General features: G+C 43.8%; 1 protein-coding gene across 4 annotated transcripts in view; it reads right to left on the minus strand.

Annotated features, from left to right (window-relative positions):
- Positions 1-17400, minus strand: part of LOC130473511 (glyoxal reductase-like) — a 109421-nt gene that overhangs the window by 44657 nt on the left and 47364 nt on the right. For 2 of the 4 annotated variants that reach the window (XM_056845045.1, XM_056845044.1), the window contains exon 3: positions 4769-4870. The exons of the other annotated variants lie outside the window; for them this stretch is intronic. In XM_056845045.1, the coding sequence (XP_056701023.1) occupies positions 4769-4870 (102 nt within the window). The remainder of the gene's footprint in view (positions 1-4768; positions 4871-17400) is intronic. 4 annotated transcript variants of the gene reach the window in all.

Below are 17400 nucleotides of genomic sequence, written 5' to 3' on the forward strand. Positions count from 1 at the left end.
TGAACAGGATACTTAGATGGTGTTATTAAGATTGTTCCTGGATGGGTCTCCAAGATCATAACAGAGCACATGGGAGGAGGCAGTCTAAGGTATGTTAGGCCTGTGATTGCTCAGTAGGATGAAACGTCTAACCTCCTCACTCTGAGGTCAATTCGAAAGGTCACCCTCCTCTTACATCTCCCTTAAGATGAAACATGTTGCTTAAGTTATCAATCCCAAAGCTTCAAAGGCTATCAAAGATCATCTTTCCTAATTTCTCAGAGGAGAAAATAAAGCATATAAATAGATTGTGCTGTCAGATGCTTTTACAAATAATTAGCTTTCAATTTTTATTTTGTTCAACTGTGGAATTTCCCTTTTCCAGCGAACTATGATGTGCTTTCTTGAAGTCTAACAATCAAGACAATCAAAGGAAGTTTCTTGAAACAGCTCTAGAGTAAACCACAATGGGGGGATTTTAAAACAGCAGCAGAAGGTTTCTAAGGCAACAGACAAGGTATTTCTGTAGAAGTCAGCAACTAAGGTGTTGTATTATGAATTGACCAAGGGCTAAAGAATTGGCAACACTGGCTCTTTCTGTTAAATCCCTCCCCTCCCAAGTCAAGACACTGGCACAGGACTCTTTGTGGGGCTGTCCTTGAGGGTAACTGCAAAACATACACTTGTGCAAAATGCTATAGCCAAGCTGGAATAGGGATCCCATACTACTCCTGTTTTACAACAACTACACTGACTGCCAATTTGTTTTGGGGAGCAAATCAAGATGCTGTTTTCAACCTGAAAAGCCCTTTACAACCTGGGAATCTTGAAGATCTACCCACAAATGTTGCTCGACACAGTGTGTTAGAAGTGCCACCTAATCATGAAGTGTGATCATCCTCCATGAGACTGATGACAACCTCTGTGACTTCACCTATCCTATGGAATGGTCTGCCCAGAGAGGTGAGCAGGGTAACCTCCCTATTTCCCTTTCAAGAGCTGTGTAAAGCAATCTTTTCTCAGCAAACGTTTCTTGGCTGAGTTCCAACTGAGTGTGCATTTTTGGTATGAGCTTGTTTCTGGCAATAAGAAAAATGTAATATGCTATGGAACATTTTGGTTAGTTGACTTGGTTTTCTTGCTTTACTCTACATTCTAATTTGTTTGTAAACTGCTTCAATTACATTAAAATATTATAATTCCTGCCTCTTCTACAGTAACATATTGCAGATAAATTGGCCAGTTGCTGAAGAATGGATTTGAAATGTTTTACTGGACATTTAGAAGCATGGTGTTGCCATCATATAGAAGTCTGACTTCTTTAAATAAAATAAAAACTGTAATTAGGATTGGTGAAAAACAGCATGGAAAAGGAAAATTGGACTTAGTAATTTCCATTCTGTCCTAAGCAATCACAAATGGGTTAACTCTTGAATCATGCCTCCTAGGTTCAAAATCTTCCACTATCAGGAGTCAAGGAGCCTCACCTCTCAGATGAACACATAACCTTAGCCTCTTGGAATAAATGGGACTCTTCAGTAATTGTCAACTTGCCCCTAAAGGCAACCACTGCACAGAGGGGGGAAAAACAGTAAGTAGTGAACAAGAAGCATCCCCAGGAGACCATGAAATAACTACACAGCTGGCAAGGAATGTTGATGAACAGCCCTAGAGAACCCCAACAGTTTGTTACAGAAGAATTATTGTCTGTTCAGTAAGCATTAGGAGGGGCAAGCTGACTTTCCATTACTAAGGCAGAATGGAAATTCATGGTAAATCCAATTCTCCTTTTAGTTCAGTGAGAAAATACAGTCAGGAATAGGATGTGAATCATCCCTGGGACAGTTAGAAAATCTTCTCCTGCTTGTCTCCCACATTTGGTTAAAAGACTAGTTGGCGCATTTTTCTGTCAAATGGTGCTTTGACACTAGTTGCCAGTTCAGTAGATTCCCAAATGTACCTAAGGGGAAAGACCCAGATTGCACACATCAATGACTTTGAGGTGCTGACGTAGAAAGCAACAGAAATAGTACATCAAACTGATAAACTTGTTTGCTTTACAACCAATGCTGAAAATCACAGGACAAAATGGCCTACCTATAATTTCATACAGTGTGATGCTTTATTATGCCTCTTACCATTTTCCTGTGACCTAAGAGAAGTGACTTTGCCCACTATTGTGAATCCTTGAAATTTTACTAGTTCTATGGTATTTGCATTTGGAGCTAAAGCAGATCATAAGGTGTCAATATACTCTGGGATGGGAGCAGTGAATGTTTGGTCCTTGCTGACCAAATAATCATGTCAATTCAGGAAGACTACTGTCCTGTGTACAATACATGTGCTGTGGGGTTTTGAACTGGGGTGAACAAATAGATATGAATATATTCTTCCAACCTGAAGATTAGAGGACTTCAAACTGCAGGTCCTAGAAAAGTCATGTATTTAGTAGTTGCCTGTTCATCTGTGACAAATTAGGATCTTCAAGCAACAGGCAGTGAAACTTAGCTAAAAGTTTACTTCAATCAATATCAATTAATATCAAAACCTTTATTGGCATAAATAAATAAATACATAAAAGTTTACTTACTTTCTTAAGAGTATGTATGTATATATGTATATAGGTGAATAAGCTAGGGAAAAAATTATGAGCTTTCCTGCAAGTCTAGATTACAACTGAATACCAAATTCATTCATAGGAACCTATAGCATCATCATGATGACAAGCCCCCATTAGGTATTCCATGTCTTTCATGCTGAATATATGCCTTGTCAGGAACCTGATGAAGATCTTGAAATCTAAGAAATACATGACATGCTGGAGGAGCAGTACAGTGGCTTATACATCTGCCAGAGACAGTCTGGCCAATGAATCCTTAGAACTTTCAGAAGATTTGGAACAGAAAGACATCAGGTACCACCAGCTTCAAGCAGCTGTCACCAGAGCCAACAAGCGCTCCCCAAATACTATATGTACCTTTTTTGAGATGACGAATTTACATCTACAAGAAAATGTCTGAACAGTTCATCCCTTGGCATAAGGGTTGTGGAATTGCAGAGGTGTCCTTTTCAGCTTTCTTATTCAGTCTCCCATTTTAGAACAAATTGATAATGCTACTCACTTGTAATTAAGACATTACCTACAAGAACCAGTAACACAATCTTCATATTACAGAAAACCAGTCCACAACTAAGACAGAGGATGGCTTGCCTAACATCACCTAGTGCATTTGTGGCTGAAGAAAGATTTCAGAAAAGGACTTCCAGCTTTGTTACTATGCTCCAGAAAGTCTCACAGGAGGACTATCGCTGAAAGCAGCACTGCTCATTAAAAGGCTGCTCTATAAACCCCAGGCCAATGCCACAAGTCAAGTGGGATGATTAAGCATTAGCTGAACGTCAACTGAAAGTTTAGTGGTTAACCATGCAAGCAAATTATTTATCTTTTTCTCCCCCCTCATGGGCCACTGCATTTAAACCTCCACATTTATTAGTATTTGCATATCACTTCAGAAACACATGGCTGAAGATCTGAACATTCTGCTTTGCTCGAGACATAAAAGTAGTGATTCATAGGATTCAGAAGGAGCTGATGGAATGAGATACTGAAACTCTCAGGCAAGAGATGCTTTTTTAATTGGAATGAATTTGGTAGGATGGTAATTTGAATAACATAGTTAAAGGGACAATAAACTATGCTCAGCATTCCAAGGGGAGCTGGTCCTATAATCTGGAAACAAAAACAAACGCCCTTTGGTGCATAAATTGAAAATAATCTAATTTTCATTTCTGCTTCCCCCCTCCCCCAGACTAGGTGCAAATTAAAGCCCAGCTAAATTGTTGTATGCGAATAAGGAAGCAGATCAGCAAGGTTGGATAGAGAGCTGGTTCCGTTTATGAACTCCCTTAAAGAGATGTTTTGAAAGAGACCCATGTCAGTTTCAGTTCCTCATTGAGCCAATACAGCCCATTTTTTCTCAACTGCTAACACTGAACTGATGTACAGGTAACACAGCTACCACCACAAGCCCCCTTTTGCCCCCAGATGAACCCCCTTTGAATAACTGTCAGTAAATCTTGAAGGACCCCCAATCTGACTCACAAACCCACTTAAAACTGGAGTACTTGGATTTGCATACCCTTAAATACAATGACTTCTATTCAGCTATAAATCTTTGGCAATCCTTTATGTTGGGGGGGGGGTTATCATGACATGAGTGTTATTCTAAGGACATGCATAATCAATGCAGTTCTTCATGGGAGAAGGGAAATGGTTTCTTGAGGAAGCCCCTTCTTGCCTTGGCAAGTTCCTGTGCATGTGCAGGTCAAATACACGGACAGCAGTGGAGGCATTGCTTAAGAGTGCCCCGCTGGACTCATTCTCAAGTAGATCCTCTGGCAGTGAATGGGTTCCAGCTTAATGAAGGGAATGAAACAGCCCAAACCAGTAGATTTACTTGTGCTTTGGAGCCTGCTTTGGAACCAACCCCATTCCCTGTGGATCTGCCATGAGATAGAAAGTTTAGATGTTCATCTTGCCAGAAAAACAGCCAACAGGGAAAGAAAGGCAGTGTTTCCCAAGATCACTGTGGGGTGTAATGAAAATCTGAAGCGCAGTGTGATTCAGTGATGCTCCTCAGATTGGGAGTTTTCAAGAGATACATCTTGGGGGAAAAGGTAGGCACAAGTTACTTTATGCAACACCACCAGCAGCTCACTATGCATTTTTGAAATTGTAGAATGTTTCACAGTTTATCCTGCTAACTAAGAACTACCAAAATCATCCCACCTTTCTCATATAGCTCTTCCATGGCCGTCCAGGTTTCTGCTCTAACTTCTCGATTGCTTTTGCCAGGGACATGTGCATCAGGCCAATGCACCAAAAAAAGATCTAAAAGAAAAAAATCCAGTTTTTTAAAAATTAATGACCAACCTATATTTGTATAAAGCATGCCCAACACAACTGAAAAGGTCCTAATACACAAGTAAACCGGTTTGCTAAACCGGACGCAACAGAGCCTTGACCATTGAAATACTGGAAAGAAAGAAAGAAAGAAAGAAAGAAAGAAAGAAAGAAAGAAAGAAAGAAAGAAAGAAAGAAAGAAAGAAAGAAAGAAAGAAAGAAAGAAAGAAAGAAAGAAAGAAAGAAAGAAAGAAAGAAAGAAAGAAAGAAAGAAAGAATTCTGTAGAAGCCTAAATATCCAGGTAAGTACCCTTTTCGAGAGACGCACCGAAGCAGCTATCCTACAGATATTCACATACAAAAGAGCCTTGTACTCTACTTCAGAAACTAGCTCCAAGGAAAATGGCTTAGCAACCATGAGAATTGCAAGACCTCTGGCCTGCTTCAATATGCAGAACTTTTATCTTTCTTTGTGTTAGTGCCTCTATGATTTTGCAAAGAAGCAGCATCTCAAGTCTCCTTTGGTTTTAAGAAAGGTTATGTTTCACCTACAACCATATAAGGTTTCTTTCACTATATATTTAAGTTGAACTAACAAGGGAATGAATATATGGAAGTTAGGGAAAGTATATTGGTAATAAACATCAGATGTGCCATTAGCCTCTATAATTCACCACAGCGGAAGAGAGGGAATGTTAACTGCCATATGTGTAAGGTTACTTTCAAATCCCTGGCAATCCAGCGGTTATGCAGTATTTATATAGGAGGCCTAATAAATGCGTGATTTAACAAGGTGAATGCAGCACTCCAGATGCAGGTTATGGTTTGTTTAGAGTGGGATTTTTATTTTGCAGTCCCAGGCAAACAGCAAAAACAGGAGGCTTACAGGATATAGTATTCCATCCCCTTGGTCACATTGTTTCAAAAAAGCAGATAACCAGAATTGTCAGCTCAATTCAGTTAAGGGACAAATACTTTATTTGCCACTGCTACGAAGAACAGCCAACTGGTAAATAACTGGTGGACCCATCATACCTATAATGACAATCAAGTACAAACAGACTTCAGCTGAAGGAATGGACAGAATTCAGGATTACAGCTGACACAGCAGCATTTAAAATGTGTAATGACTCAGGAAATGCTCACTCATCATTTGGAATAGCTAAATTTGCAGCCTCAGGCAACAGTGCTAAAATGAATTGTTTAGCAGTGGGGGAGAAAGAGAAGTGACACCCTTCACATTTATACATACTAGATTATGAAATGTGTGCACATTATGTCAAATGCCAAGGGTGTATGCACATGGCAGCTTAATCAAGTCTGAAGCAGAAGGCAATGATCTCCAATCAGATCTGGATCACATTTATTTTGAAGAGGCATGCAGCCACACACACTCATACACAAGCGCTTTTCAAGTTTGCCAGATGTGCATATATTTTATTCAGATATTTTTACCCTGCTTTTCTGTCCTATCAGGACCCTAAAGTGGCTTACAACATCCTTCTTCCCTCTTCCATTTTATCCTAACAACCACCCTGTGAGATAGGTTAGGGTTAGGCTGAAAGAGAGTGGCCGCCCCCCAAGAGCATGCAGCAACCTTCCTTGGGAGAGTGGGGATTCAGATCCTAGTCTGATGCTCTAACCACAACACCACTTGGATGTTTAGAAATAAACCGAAAACCTGCCCAGACATCTCTAACCAAAACAATAATACCACTTTATAGTATGAATAAATTTTAAAAAGCATCCCGCTGCTGGTTTTATGTGCAGCTTTTATTACCACTTAAAGGTTGTTCTGCGAGATTTAAAAATTGATTACAGTTCAATTTATTATTCAATCATTTTAATTGTCTGGCGGACTGGAACCTAAAATTGGGCATTTAAGGATGCATTCTTAAACATGCTTAAGAATGAATAGATCCCAATAAATTCAAGCGGTGTGCATGTCACAGTAAACATGCATTTGGTTAGATTGCAAGTTCCACTGATTCCAGTGGGGGAGTTAATTAAGTATGTGTTTAACGCTCCTAGGAAATTAAAGGTAGCTTCCACCCCAGCATTACAGTTCTATACCAAGCATGTAAGACTGAAAATAACGTTATTTGGATGTGCATCTTATGTTCACTACAATCAAGCTGAAGTTACCCAGTGGCGAATCAGAACTTCAGCTTGGATTGCCAAAAAGGAAACCAATACACCTCAGTATGTACAATCTATTCAATCTGTCATAGCAAGCTGATGAAATATTTCATTAATTTTCAGTAGTTGGAACTGTGAAAGCCTAGAAGAAAAAGCTCTTCGTCATTCAAAAAATAAAAGTTACTTTACATTGTTGGCAGCAATTACCATGTTTCTAAGCGGAACTAACATTTCTGACATTGCTGGACTCCATCACAAAATGTCAACTGCTAACAAGGACCAGAAAGCGAGTCCAAACATACATGGGGGAATTTATTCATTCTTCAATCCCCAAAGCATACCAAGGGGAAAATGTTATTTGCAGTGCAGAGTCGAAATTCCAAGGAAAGGTACATTGTTTACTCAACGAGAAGGTACTTTCCGCTCTGAAGTAGAAGGTCATCTTGAGCTTTGGGTGTTTCTCGTCCCATTGCTTGGAGAGGCAGGACTTAATTTTAAACTACTTCCTGTCTCGGGGCGAGGAACGCCCACACTTCCAGTTTTTCTACTAAAAGCTCACGAGAGACAAGGAAAACAAGTAAAACCAACATAACAGCTAACACATAGTAACTGTCTAACTCTGTAACAGGAATGTAACAATAACCCTTATAACATAGGAACACAACTCAGTGGTTAAACCACAAACATTAACAAGGACTCTGTGCATTTATCATTTATCTTTGTATACCAGTAACTGAGTCCCGTTGGTCAGCCACCCTGGAAGATGATGATCCATCTCCGGGTGGGCAAGATGACCTTCTACTTCAGAGCAGAAAGGACCTTCTCAGTGAGTAAACAATGTACCTTTCCCGCTCTGAAGGAAGGTCATCTTGAGCTTTGGGATGTCCAAGAGCAATTGTATCGGGTGGGAATTAGTTGTCATCATCTTCCACCACGAGTTGTAAAATCCGTCTCCCGAGGGCTGCTTCTGCCGATTCCATTATATTGATACGGTGTTGCCTGATGAACGTGGAGACATTGGACCCCGAAGCCGTCTTACAGATTTCTTTTGTGGAGGCTTGCTTAAAGAAGGCCACTGAGGTAACAGTACATCACAGGGAGTGTGCAGTGATGCCGGATGGTACGTGCAGGCCACTGGCCAGGTATGCTTCTCTGATACAGCTGCGAATGGTCGAACTTATCGCTTGGTGTGACATGTGCATGGCTTTGTTGGGAGCTGATATTGAGATAAACGGAACTTCGTTTTCCTGATTGTAACTGTTCTTGAAATGTATATGCTCAATGCCCGACGTAGATCTAAGGTATGCCAGTTACATTCTTTGGGATTGGTTGGATTAGGGCAGAAGGAAGGGAGATGAATCTCCTGAGTATGGTGGTAATGTGAGTTCACTTTGGGGGTGAAGGAAGGGTCGGTTTGAAGGACCACCTTTTCTTTCTATGCATAGATCCTTGCGTATGGAAAGTGCTCCCAACTCCGACACGAGTCTGGCCGAGGTGACCTCCGTTAGGAACAACGTCTTCAGTCTGAGGAAACATCGTTCTGAGGAAACGTAAGGGAACTTCCCTCATTGGTTCGAATGGTTTCTAGGTGAGAGCTAAAGGAACCGTGTGAAGCCTCCAAGTTGGAAAATGATGCGCCAACATGGGGAGTGGATTGCGCCACTTGATAAGGCTTTCACCTCCAGATGAGAAGACAGCGGAATTCCGTCAAGCTTTGGACATATTGAGGCAATAGCTGAGATTGCTTCCGGAGAGTGGATGCTCTGAGATTTTGACATACTCCGTCCTGTAAGAATACCAGCAGTTGTGGCAAGGAAGGTGATCTGGGGTTGGCCGACTTTTGTCCACACCACCTGGAGAAGGTCTTCCAAGTATACTCATATGTCCTTTTAGTGGAAGATTGTCTGGTTTGTAAAATGGTTGAGACTACATCTTGTGACAGGCCCGGGTCTAGAAGCCTAGCCCTCTCAACCTCCACGCATTTCACTGGAACCATCCTGGGTCTGGGAGGATCAATAGACCTTGACGTAGGAGATCCCGGCTTATCGGTAACTGCTATGGAGTACGAATTGACATTTCCATCAGAGCTGTGAACCACGGCCGGCATGGCCAGTGTGGGGCTACCAGTATTATTTCTGCCCTCTGTGACCTGATCTTTCGGATGACTTTCGGGAGAATCGGCAGAGGAGGGAACCCGTACATCAGACCCTGAGGCCAGGGGAACAATAGAGTGTTCTCTTGCTCTGCATTCGGGTGGAAGAACCGGGAGAAGAATCTGTGAACTTGTCGATTCTGCGCGGAGGCGAACAGGCCCACATCGGGATACCAAGTCGGTTGGTTATTAAAAGGAAGATGTGAGGGTCTAATGACCACTCCCCTTCCTGGATGGACTGGCGGCTGAGTCAATCCGCTTCTAGGATGTGTATGCCTCTGACGTGTTCCGCTCTCAAGGAAAGTAGATGTTTCTCCGCCCAGATCATGATGATGGAGGCTTCCTGATGCAAGTGTGAGGACCTGGGAGGTCACATTGTCGGTTTGTATGAGGACATGATTGTTTTTCAGAATGTGATGGAACTCCAGCAGAGCTACCTCACCGTTCTTAACTCCGAGAGATTGATGTGGAGTTGGTTTCTGAGGGGCCCAAACGCCCTGAGTAGAAGACTGGATGGGAGTCTCGTGTAGGTAAGTCTGTCCCACTGTCAGATTGGTCTGGTCTATCCACCGTCTTAGGCTGGATCTGGCTGCTGGCAGCAGGCGGGTGCGCTTGCCGATCTTGTGCGAAATGAGCTGCTTGAAGGGTCGTAGAGCTACCTGAAGGGGCCTGGCGTGGAACCGGGACCAGGACACTAAGCCGACGCAGGATGTCATTAATCCTAGAAGTCTTGTGAGAGCCATGAGGCGATGTTGTGGAGCTTTGGCTGTGGACTTGGCCAGTAAAGCTATCTTGAGTGCCTTGGCCTCGGGTAGAAAGACCTTGGAGTCTATGAAGGCCCCCAGGTGAAGGATGCGTTGGGCTGGAATCAGGTAGCTTTTGGCTCTGTTGATTAGGTAACCAAGACCTTGTAAGGTCTGAATGATTCAGCTGGTGTGTCTGGTGGCTAGCTGCTTGGAAGGTGCGCATATGAGGAGGTCGATGCAGCTGGATCCCTTCCTTCCTCAATAGGGCGACAGCAGTCACTAGGACCTTTGAGGCGGATGTAAGACCGGAGGGCAAGGCTTTGAATTGCATGTTAAGGTTCATGTAATTGAACCTGAGAAGGCGCCGATGGGCAGTGTGCGTATAGGCTTCGGTTTTTAGATCTATGGAAGTCATGTAGGTGCCAGGTCGCAGGGCTTCGACAATGGTTCTCAGCGTCTCCATACGGAAACGTCTTGTCGGGATGAAGCGAATGACAAATTTGAGATCTAAAATCACCCTCCAGTCCCCGTTCTTTTCCTATTTGAAGGAATGCAAAAAGGCCTCCATAGTTCTCTTGTGTTTGTCTTTGGTTCGATATTGTGGGGACTTCACACTTTGATCTGGTGATTTCCTTTGAAACTCTATTGCATATCCCTGTTGGGTTAATTGCAGAACCCAGGCATTCGCCTGGGCTCTGCCCCACTGTGGGAGGAACATTTGCAGTCTTCCCCCCACTACTGTGACGTTGGCGTCACTGTTTGTTCCTTCTTGGGAATTTGTCCGATTTGTCCCCTCTGAAGGTTGGGACTGGGGGGGGGGGGCGGTTGAATCTATTGAACCTTCGAAAGGAGCCTCTCTGGGAGGGCCGGGAGGGACTCCTTTGATCCTGTCTAAACCTAGACAGCATGTGGGAGGAATGAAAGGACTGTTGGTATTGATTTGGCCTATAGTCCTTCCTATGGTTCTTTAACATGCATCTGTTCTTGTCCTTGGTGTCGAACAGCATCTTATCTAATCTCTCTCCAAAGAGTTTTCCTCCCTTAAAAGGATGAGCCAGCAAAAATGGCTTTAGATCTATAGTGAACGTGCCAAGATCATAGCCACAAGGCCCTTCTAATAGCTGTGTTAGAAGCCACAGCTCTGGAGGCAAAGACTAGGGCATCTAGGGATGCGTCTGCCATGAAGGAAGACGCCTGTAGAACTCTAGAAAGGCCTTCAGCCACACTATTATCGGCTGTGGGCAGAAGCTTAATAAGTTTGTTTGTTTTTTGTTTGTTTTTGGTCCAAGCATTAGTGGCTCTGGCTATGAGTGCTGTGGTAGCGTTAGCCTGAATCGCCAAGGCTGAGGCCTCGTGCACCTTTCTAGACAGGAAGTCCATTTTTCTGTCCACATATCTTTAATCAATCCTCCCCCATCTTCAGTAAAAAATTCAGAAGACTGCAGGGCTATAACTGGGGCATCTACAACAGGTAATTCTAGCATACCCATGGCCCCAGGATTTATCTCATACAGTTTCTTGGCATTGCCAGAGAACTGTTAGTTATGGAGTGGCTTTTCCCACACGGACCTTATTAGGTTCTGAAAGTGCTCTGGCAACGGAACCTTAAAAATGTGTGAATCACCTTGAGGAAAATAATCCTTGGATCCTTAGTGCCTGGCTTTTGGTTTGGGCTCATCAGAAGCCTCTGGCTCGCTTAATAGATCAAGGGCAAATAAGGCTTAGGCTAGCAGGGATTGAATAATCATCAGGGCTAAACAGCCTAGGCTGTTGCTCTTGAATTACAGGGAGCTCTTCGTCAGAGACAAAATCTCCCTCTTCTACCTCCTCGGTCGCGGATCCCCAGCCGAGAGAAGAACAGTCGTCACGAATGGTCAATTCATGCCTATTGGGGACTGATTTTTAGGGCAGCCTTAGTTTACCATTGTTTGTTGGTGATAGAATGGCTGCAGCATGGCTCCTCTTGCATGGGATCTGAGCCTGCATAGGACGGAGAAGAGACTGAGCCCTGTACTCTCCCTTGAGTGTGAACTGTGGCGCCCCCTGGGTTTGGGATAGATAAAATCAAGGCCTGCAGCCTTTCAAAATGTCGTTCGAAAGTGTTTTGCACTATGAAAATCACCCTTTTCTCAGGTAAACCCTTTCCTCAGTTAATTCCCCTGGGGACCCACTCCCATCCGGGGGTGGGGGTGCTTTACCTTTTGAAGTCTTGGAAGGATTTTTGCCAACTAAGCGATCGGAGGAACCGGCAGGGTCCTTGGAAGGTCAAGGCGGCACTCAGCTTAGTGTGTCGTCTTGAATGTTTCTCGCTCTTTTTCGCGGTTGCCTTTGCCGCCGCTTTTGAGCTTCCTTGGCTTCCCTCTCTGAAAGTCCGCCGGAGCGGCTAAGAGTGGGAGCCGGCTTGTTATGGCCGCTAAGCGCTGAATTGTGATCTGTGTCGGAGAGAAGTTTGACTTCCTCCGCTACTGCAGTCGCAGTGTCCATTTTTGGGAGCGTCTTTTTCCCTTTCACAAGCCAGATGCAAACCGGCTATGCCGCTGCAGAACGGACGGGGAAGGCAAGACACACAAAGGGACCCAACACAGTACAGTTAGGAGGGGAGGAGGGGAACAAATGGAGTAAAACAAGAGGAAAGAAGAATTCACCTAGCTAATCTCCTAAGATCTAAGTTCCAGCTATGGTTGGAGCGTCCTCTCTCCAGCAAGGCAGGAGAATAACTGGAAGTGTGGGCGTTCCTCGCCCCAAGACAGGAAGTAGTTTAAAATTAAGTCCTGCCTCTCCAAGCAATGGCACGAGAAACACCCAAAGCTCAAGATGACCTTCCTTCAGAGTGGGAATGCAACCCCAAAGCCAAACCAAGAGAATATTTCTGCCATTTTATATTGATGTTATATGAATGTCACAGTATAAATCTTGAAAGGAAAAAATGAAAATCACTGTATACAAAAAAGAAATGCAAGACATGGAACATGTTTGTTAAAATGCCATCCCGCAACTGACTCTACATTTCTTACGAGCTCTGTAATTTGGTGTGACTTTGATACAAACTTGCGGATTACTTCTGCAAGATGATCATTTGCCCACGCTCCTTTGGAAATACTCTAACACAAAATTAGGAAATGGGAAATTCTGTGCAGATCAACACAGGGATTTTAGTAGCTTGATGCATCTTGTCATTTGTGGGCAGGGATTTGGAAATAATCCCTGTGTAAATCTTCTTTGAAACAAATAGGACTTTGTGCAACATCACAACTTGCAGAGCCTGTGATTATTAACAGTGATTATTAATTTTAGAAGGGAGTTGCTCTTTAGTGGATTGTGCCTGCAGATTAACAGAGAAATAAAAGACTTGACAAATTGACCAAAAAAATGTGAAATCTGAAGGAGGGGGTGAATGCTGGCAATTCTATTTTGCTGAATTATTATTAACACATGATTCTGAGTTTGTAACACTTTTGTTTCTAAACCCAAACATATATTTACCACCGACAGGGTGGTTCATACATGACCTAAGCATTTATACACAGGGCAGGGTTCAAGTAACATTAAAGGTTATTAGAGTTGCCAGCTCCGGGTTGGGAAATACCAGGAGATTTTGGGGTCAGAGCCTGAGAAGGGGAGGATTGGGGAGGGGAGGGACTTCAATGCCATAGAATCCAATTGCCACGAGGGCACAATTTGTTCTCTCTTCATCTTAACTTAGATAGACTGCTACAATGTCTATTCTTCCTTTCCAGTCATAGTATGGAATTCCTTAATAATAAAGGACATCCGTTTTCCCCTTAAAGTAGCAAGCCATGAGTGAGCTTCAAGCTGCCTCCCCCTTCTGCTGAGCAAAACCCAGCTCTAATCTAATGGGGTGGGTAGTTTCAGTACCACCCTCTAGCTATGGCACAGAGGTGGTGATAAAGCCTGATCTGGGCTGTGCTAACAGTTTTCTTTTCAAGCTACCATTTGGGGGCAGAGAATAAGGCTTGGCCTATGCATGCAGCAAAATAAGGGGCTAGAGCTGGTAGAAGGGGCAGAGAGGTCACATTTTAGTGCTCCTGTGGTTTTTTTTTTTAAAAAAAAACTCTTTGCAAAGAGAAAACTAGTATAGGTAGGGCTAGAACCTGTTTCTCTGATGTGTTCCTTATTTGTGGGGCAGTGTTCCACATAGCAGAGCAGTTTCCCCCCCTAAAGGTACCTCTTGTTTGCAGCCTGACTTGGTACAGTCCATTCTGCCAGCCCCAGGATTTTTCCATCTCATTGTGTCATCCAGGCCTAAGATGGTTTGGTACCAAAGCCGTCAGAATCCCCAGTTCATATCAAGTTTGTATCTTCTGTGTATAAACTGTGTATGAAGTCAAGGCCCGCTTTGGGATCCTGTCACATACTCAAGCTAAGTGGCTGTCCACAAAAACCACTGGTGTTCTGCTGCTGTAAATCTGCAGAGACTCAACTGGCAGGCTACTTGTGAAAAGAAAAGATATCAAGACATATACTTGTAAAGAGTTCTCTTTGGTTGCTGCCCTAAGAACACTTCTGCCCACAAAAGAGAATATCTATTAAGAGACATACTTTTGAAGCAGCAAACACAAAGAGTGATTAAGTTTCCCAAATGAATTGTGGCATTCAACAGGTACTACCAAAAGAAAACAAAATTATTTCCTGGAATTGAACCAAGCTTTCTTTCATCAGCATTCAGCACCAGGCTTAGGGTAAGAAGCAGAATGAAAGAGAGAAAAACACAAAACAGCAAGTGAATTAAAAGAGGGAGCAGGAAGAAGCCAGTTCGCAGCCAGAAGAAAGTTATGCAAGTCATTTCTCTGGTTATGAGAACCACCTTCTCACAAATTACAACTGCACTGAACAAAAACAACAGCATGGCTATATTTGCCTCTCAAAGGGAGCAGTTAACAAAGGCATTTAGAAAGGTGAGTGCAGCATTTCAGTGGAGAGTCAGTGCAGTGCAGTGGTTAATGTGTGCTGGACTAGGATCTGAGATGCCTGGATTGAAAGCCCACCCTCTACAAAAAACTTTCTAATAATGAGATTTAACCATCAGAACCATTTATCCTGTAGGGTCCCCGTCAAGACGGGTATGAATCAGGGCTGTATTTTGGCTCCTTTGCCACTGGTTCAAGCCTTGTCTAATCCAGACTTCCATTTGCCTAAATTAGTAACCAGACCGTTCCCAGAATTATTATATACAACAGTGCCTGGGGTCAGTGGCCACCCTGGATTCCCCCCCCCCCACACACAGCGAACACCACGGGGCTTCACTGTCACCTGGGGGGGCCCAGGACAATGGGAGAACACCCAGCCTCTTACCTGGGGTTAGTGGACAGCCAGGGAACATGGGTGGTGGGGAAATGCCGAGATGCCCAGCAACGAGACACCCAGAACCTCCCTGAGTGCAGGGGAGCCAGCACCAGCTGTGTCCCTGCAGCCACTGACAACAGTAGCAGCTGGCAGCAAAGAGGCAGCAAGGAGGCAGCAACCTTGCCGATGGCGCAGAAAAAGCCACGGCAGGGTGTGATGCCACCAGAGAAGAAGCTCACCCTCCAGGCCAGGCCTCAGGATGGGCAAACTTCTTTCCCACCCCCACCATTCTGAGGGAGAGGGTAGAGAGAGGTTGGGGGCAGGGCCAGGAACTGATAGAAAGGGTTGTGGGCCGAAGAAGACAGGGAAAGGGAGGAGTGAATGGGGTGTGTGACGGATAGCCCAGTGCCAGATTGGCCAGCTGGGACTGGCAAAGATGGGTGGTGGTGGTCAGGATTGGTGCAGGGGTGGGGGAGCAGTCTGCTCACATAAATAAGACACAGCCAGTCAGGCTAGGGAGGAAGCATAGGGTGAGGCCATTACCCTGCATGCAAGGGATGGCTAGCCCTGTGAAGGGAGAGAAAGGACAGCTGACTTGCCTCCTTCCTGTTTCTGAGGCCTGCTTGGGGGAGTCACCAAGGGAAGGGCACAATGGCAGAAGGAGGAGAGACGTGGACAGAGGGGCGAGAGAGTCACAAGCTATTTTATCCTATTCTGAAGTTGGGGTCAAAAGAGCCCTTTTGGCTCTTACAGAATTCTGCAAAGAGGAGCAGGTAACAACTATGTATGAAAAGACTAAAATCTTGTTTTTTACCATGAGACATATTAAATAGTGATAAGCATGATACAGATCAGGTGAAGACCTTTACATATTTAGGTGTAGTCTTCCAATTGACTGGTTGAGGAAGGGCTAGAATGACCTATGCTACTGAGAGCACCCAAAAAATGGCATCGGCCACCTTCAGATTCTGTTTTTCAAATGGAGGTTCATCTATACCTTACACAATTAAAATCTTTCAGGGAAAGGTGATACTTCAACTTTTGTATGGAGCACAAATCTGCCTCTATAAAGACTTTCATTTCCTGGAAGGAACTCAGACTAAATTTCTCACATCTTGATTTGGTGTTTCTAATACCCTCCTCAAATTACAGTCAGGGATGCTGTCCTTAGAAATGCATAAATGGTACCAACTGGCATGATTTTGGCTTAAGTTAAACTTGAACCATGTTGGATTAGCTCCTTTAATTCTCTTAAATTTTAATTCGTTAATTCTCTTAAATTAAGAATTTTTATTATTTTATTGTGTTTAGCTTGTGCTCTTACATTGGTACTGGCTGAGAGTAAAAGGCAGGGGAAGTGGGAAGGGCTGTTCTGGCCTTTGAGGGGTGGACTTATCAGGGCAGAGAGTGGAGCCTCGCATGATGCAAGGCATAGGAGAATGAAGTAAGGTGCTTTGAGTGCCCAATGTAGAGGAAGATGGGCTATAAATGAAATAATAAACATATAGTAATAAATATATAATATATACATATAATAAATATATAATAATAAATGGGCTATACACGAAATAATATAGCTGAAGACAGAGGGGAGATAAAAGGTTGGCGGGTGGGTGGATGAGTGAGAAGAAAGGAAACAGAGAATGTCGAAGATATGGGAGCTTGTCAAGTGGAGGGAAAGAGGAAATAGCATGAAGAAGTTGAGACAGGGGAAAATGAGTGCCCTTTGCAAGTCCTTACAGGTTCCCCACTGGGCCCACCCTGTGCAACTGGGCCCACCCTGGCAACCACCACCATGCAACTCAACCAGAGTTTTCCTGGGTAGAGGATGCCGGGATTATGGTAGAGTGAAAAACTGAAGACGGGAAGATGATATGGGTAGGTTGGCTGGTGGATGGAAGGAGAGGCGACAGGAAAGGGGAGAGGCTATAGGTGCTTTTAAGAAAGGGGAAGAAGGAAATAGTGGAAGAGAGGAAAATTCACCCCGCAGGTCCTTGCAGATTGCCACTTGTATATTCTAAGAGATACAGATGACTTACATGAGCAACTGACATGGCAGCTCCCAGGGGGTCCTGCCACCCACATGGCAAGTCTATGAGCAAGGGCACCTTACTGTGAAAATCTAGGAGGAGTGTTCGATACAAACACGTTGTACCTTCTTTTCTGGACTCATGAAA

Source organism: Euleptes europaea, chromosome 2 (assembly GCF_029931775.1).
Source record: "Euleptes europaea isolate rEulEur1 chromosome 2, rEulEur1.hap1, whole genome shotgun sequence".
Lineage (NCBI taxonomy): Eukaryota > Metazoa > Chordata > Lepidosauria > Squamata > Sphaerodactylidae > Euleptes > Euleptes europaea.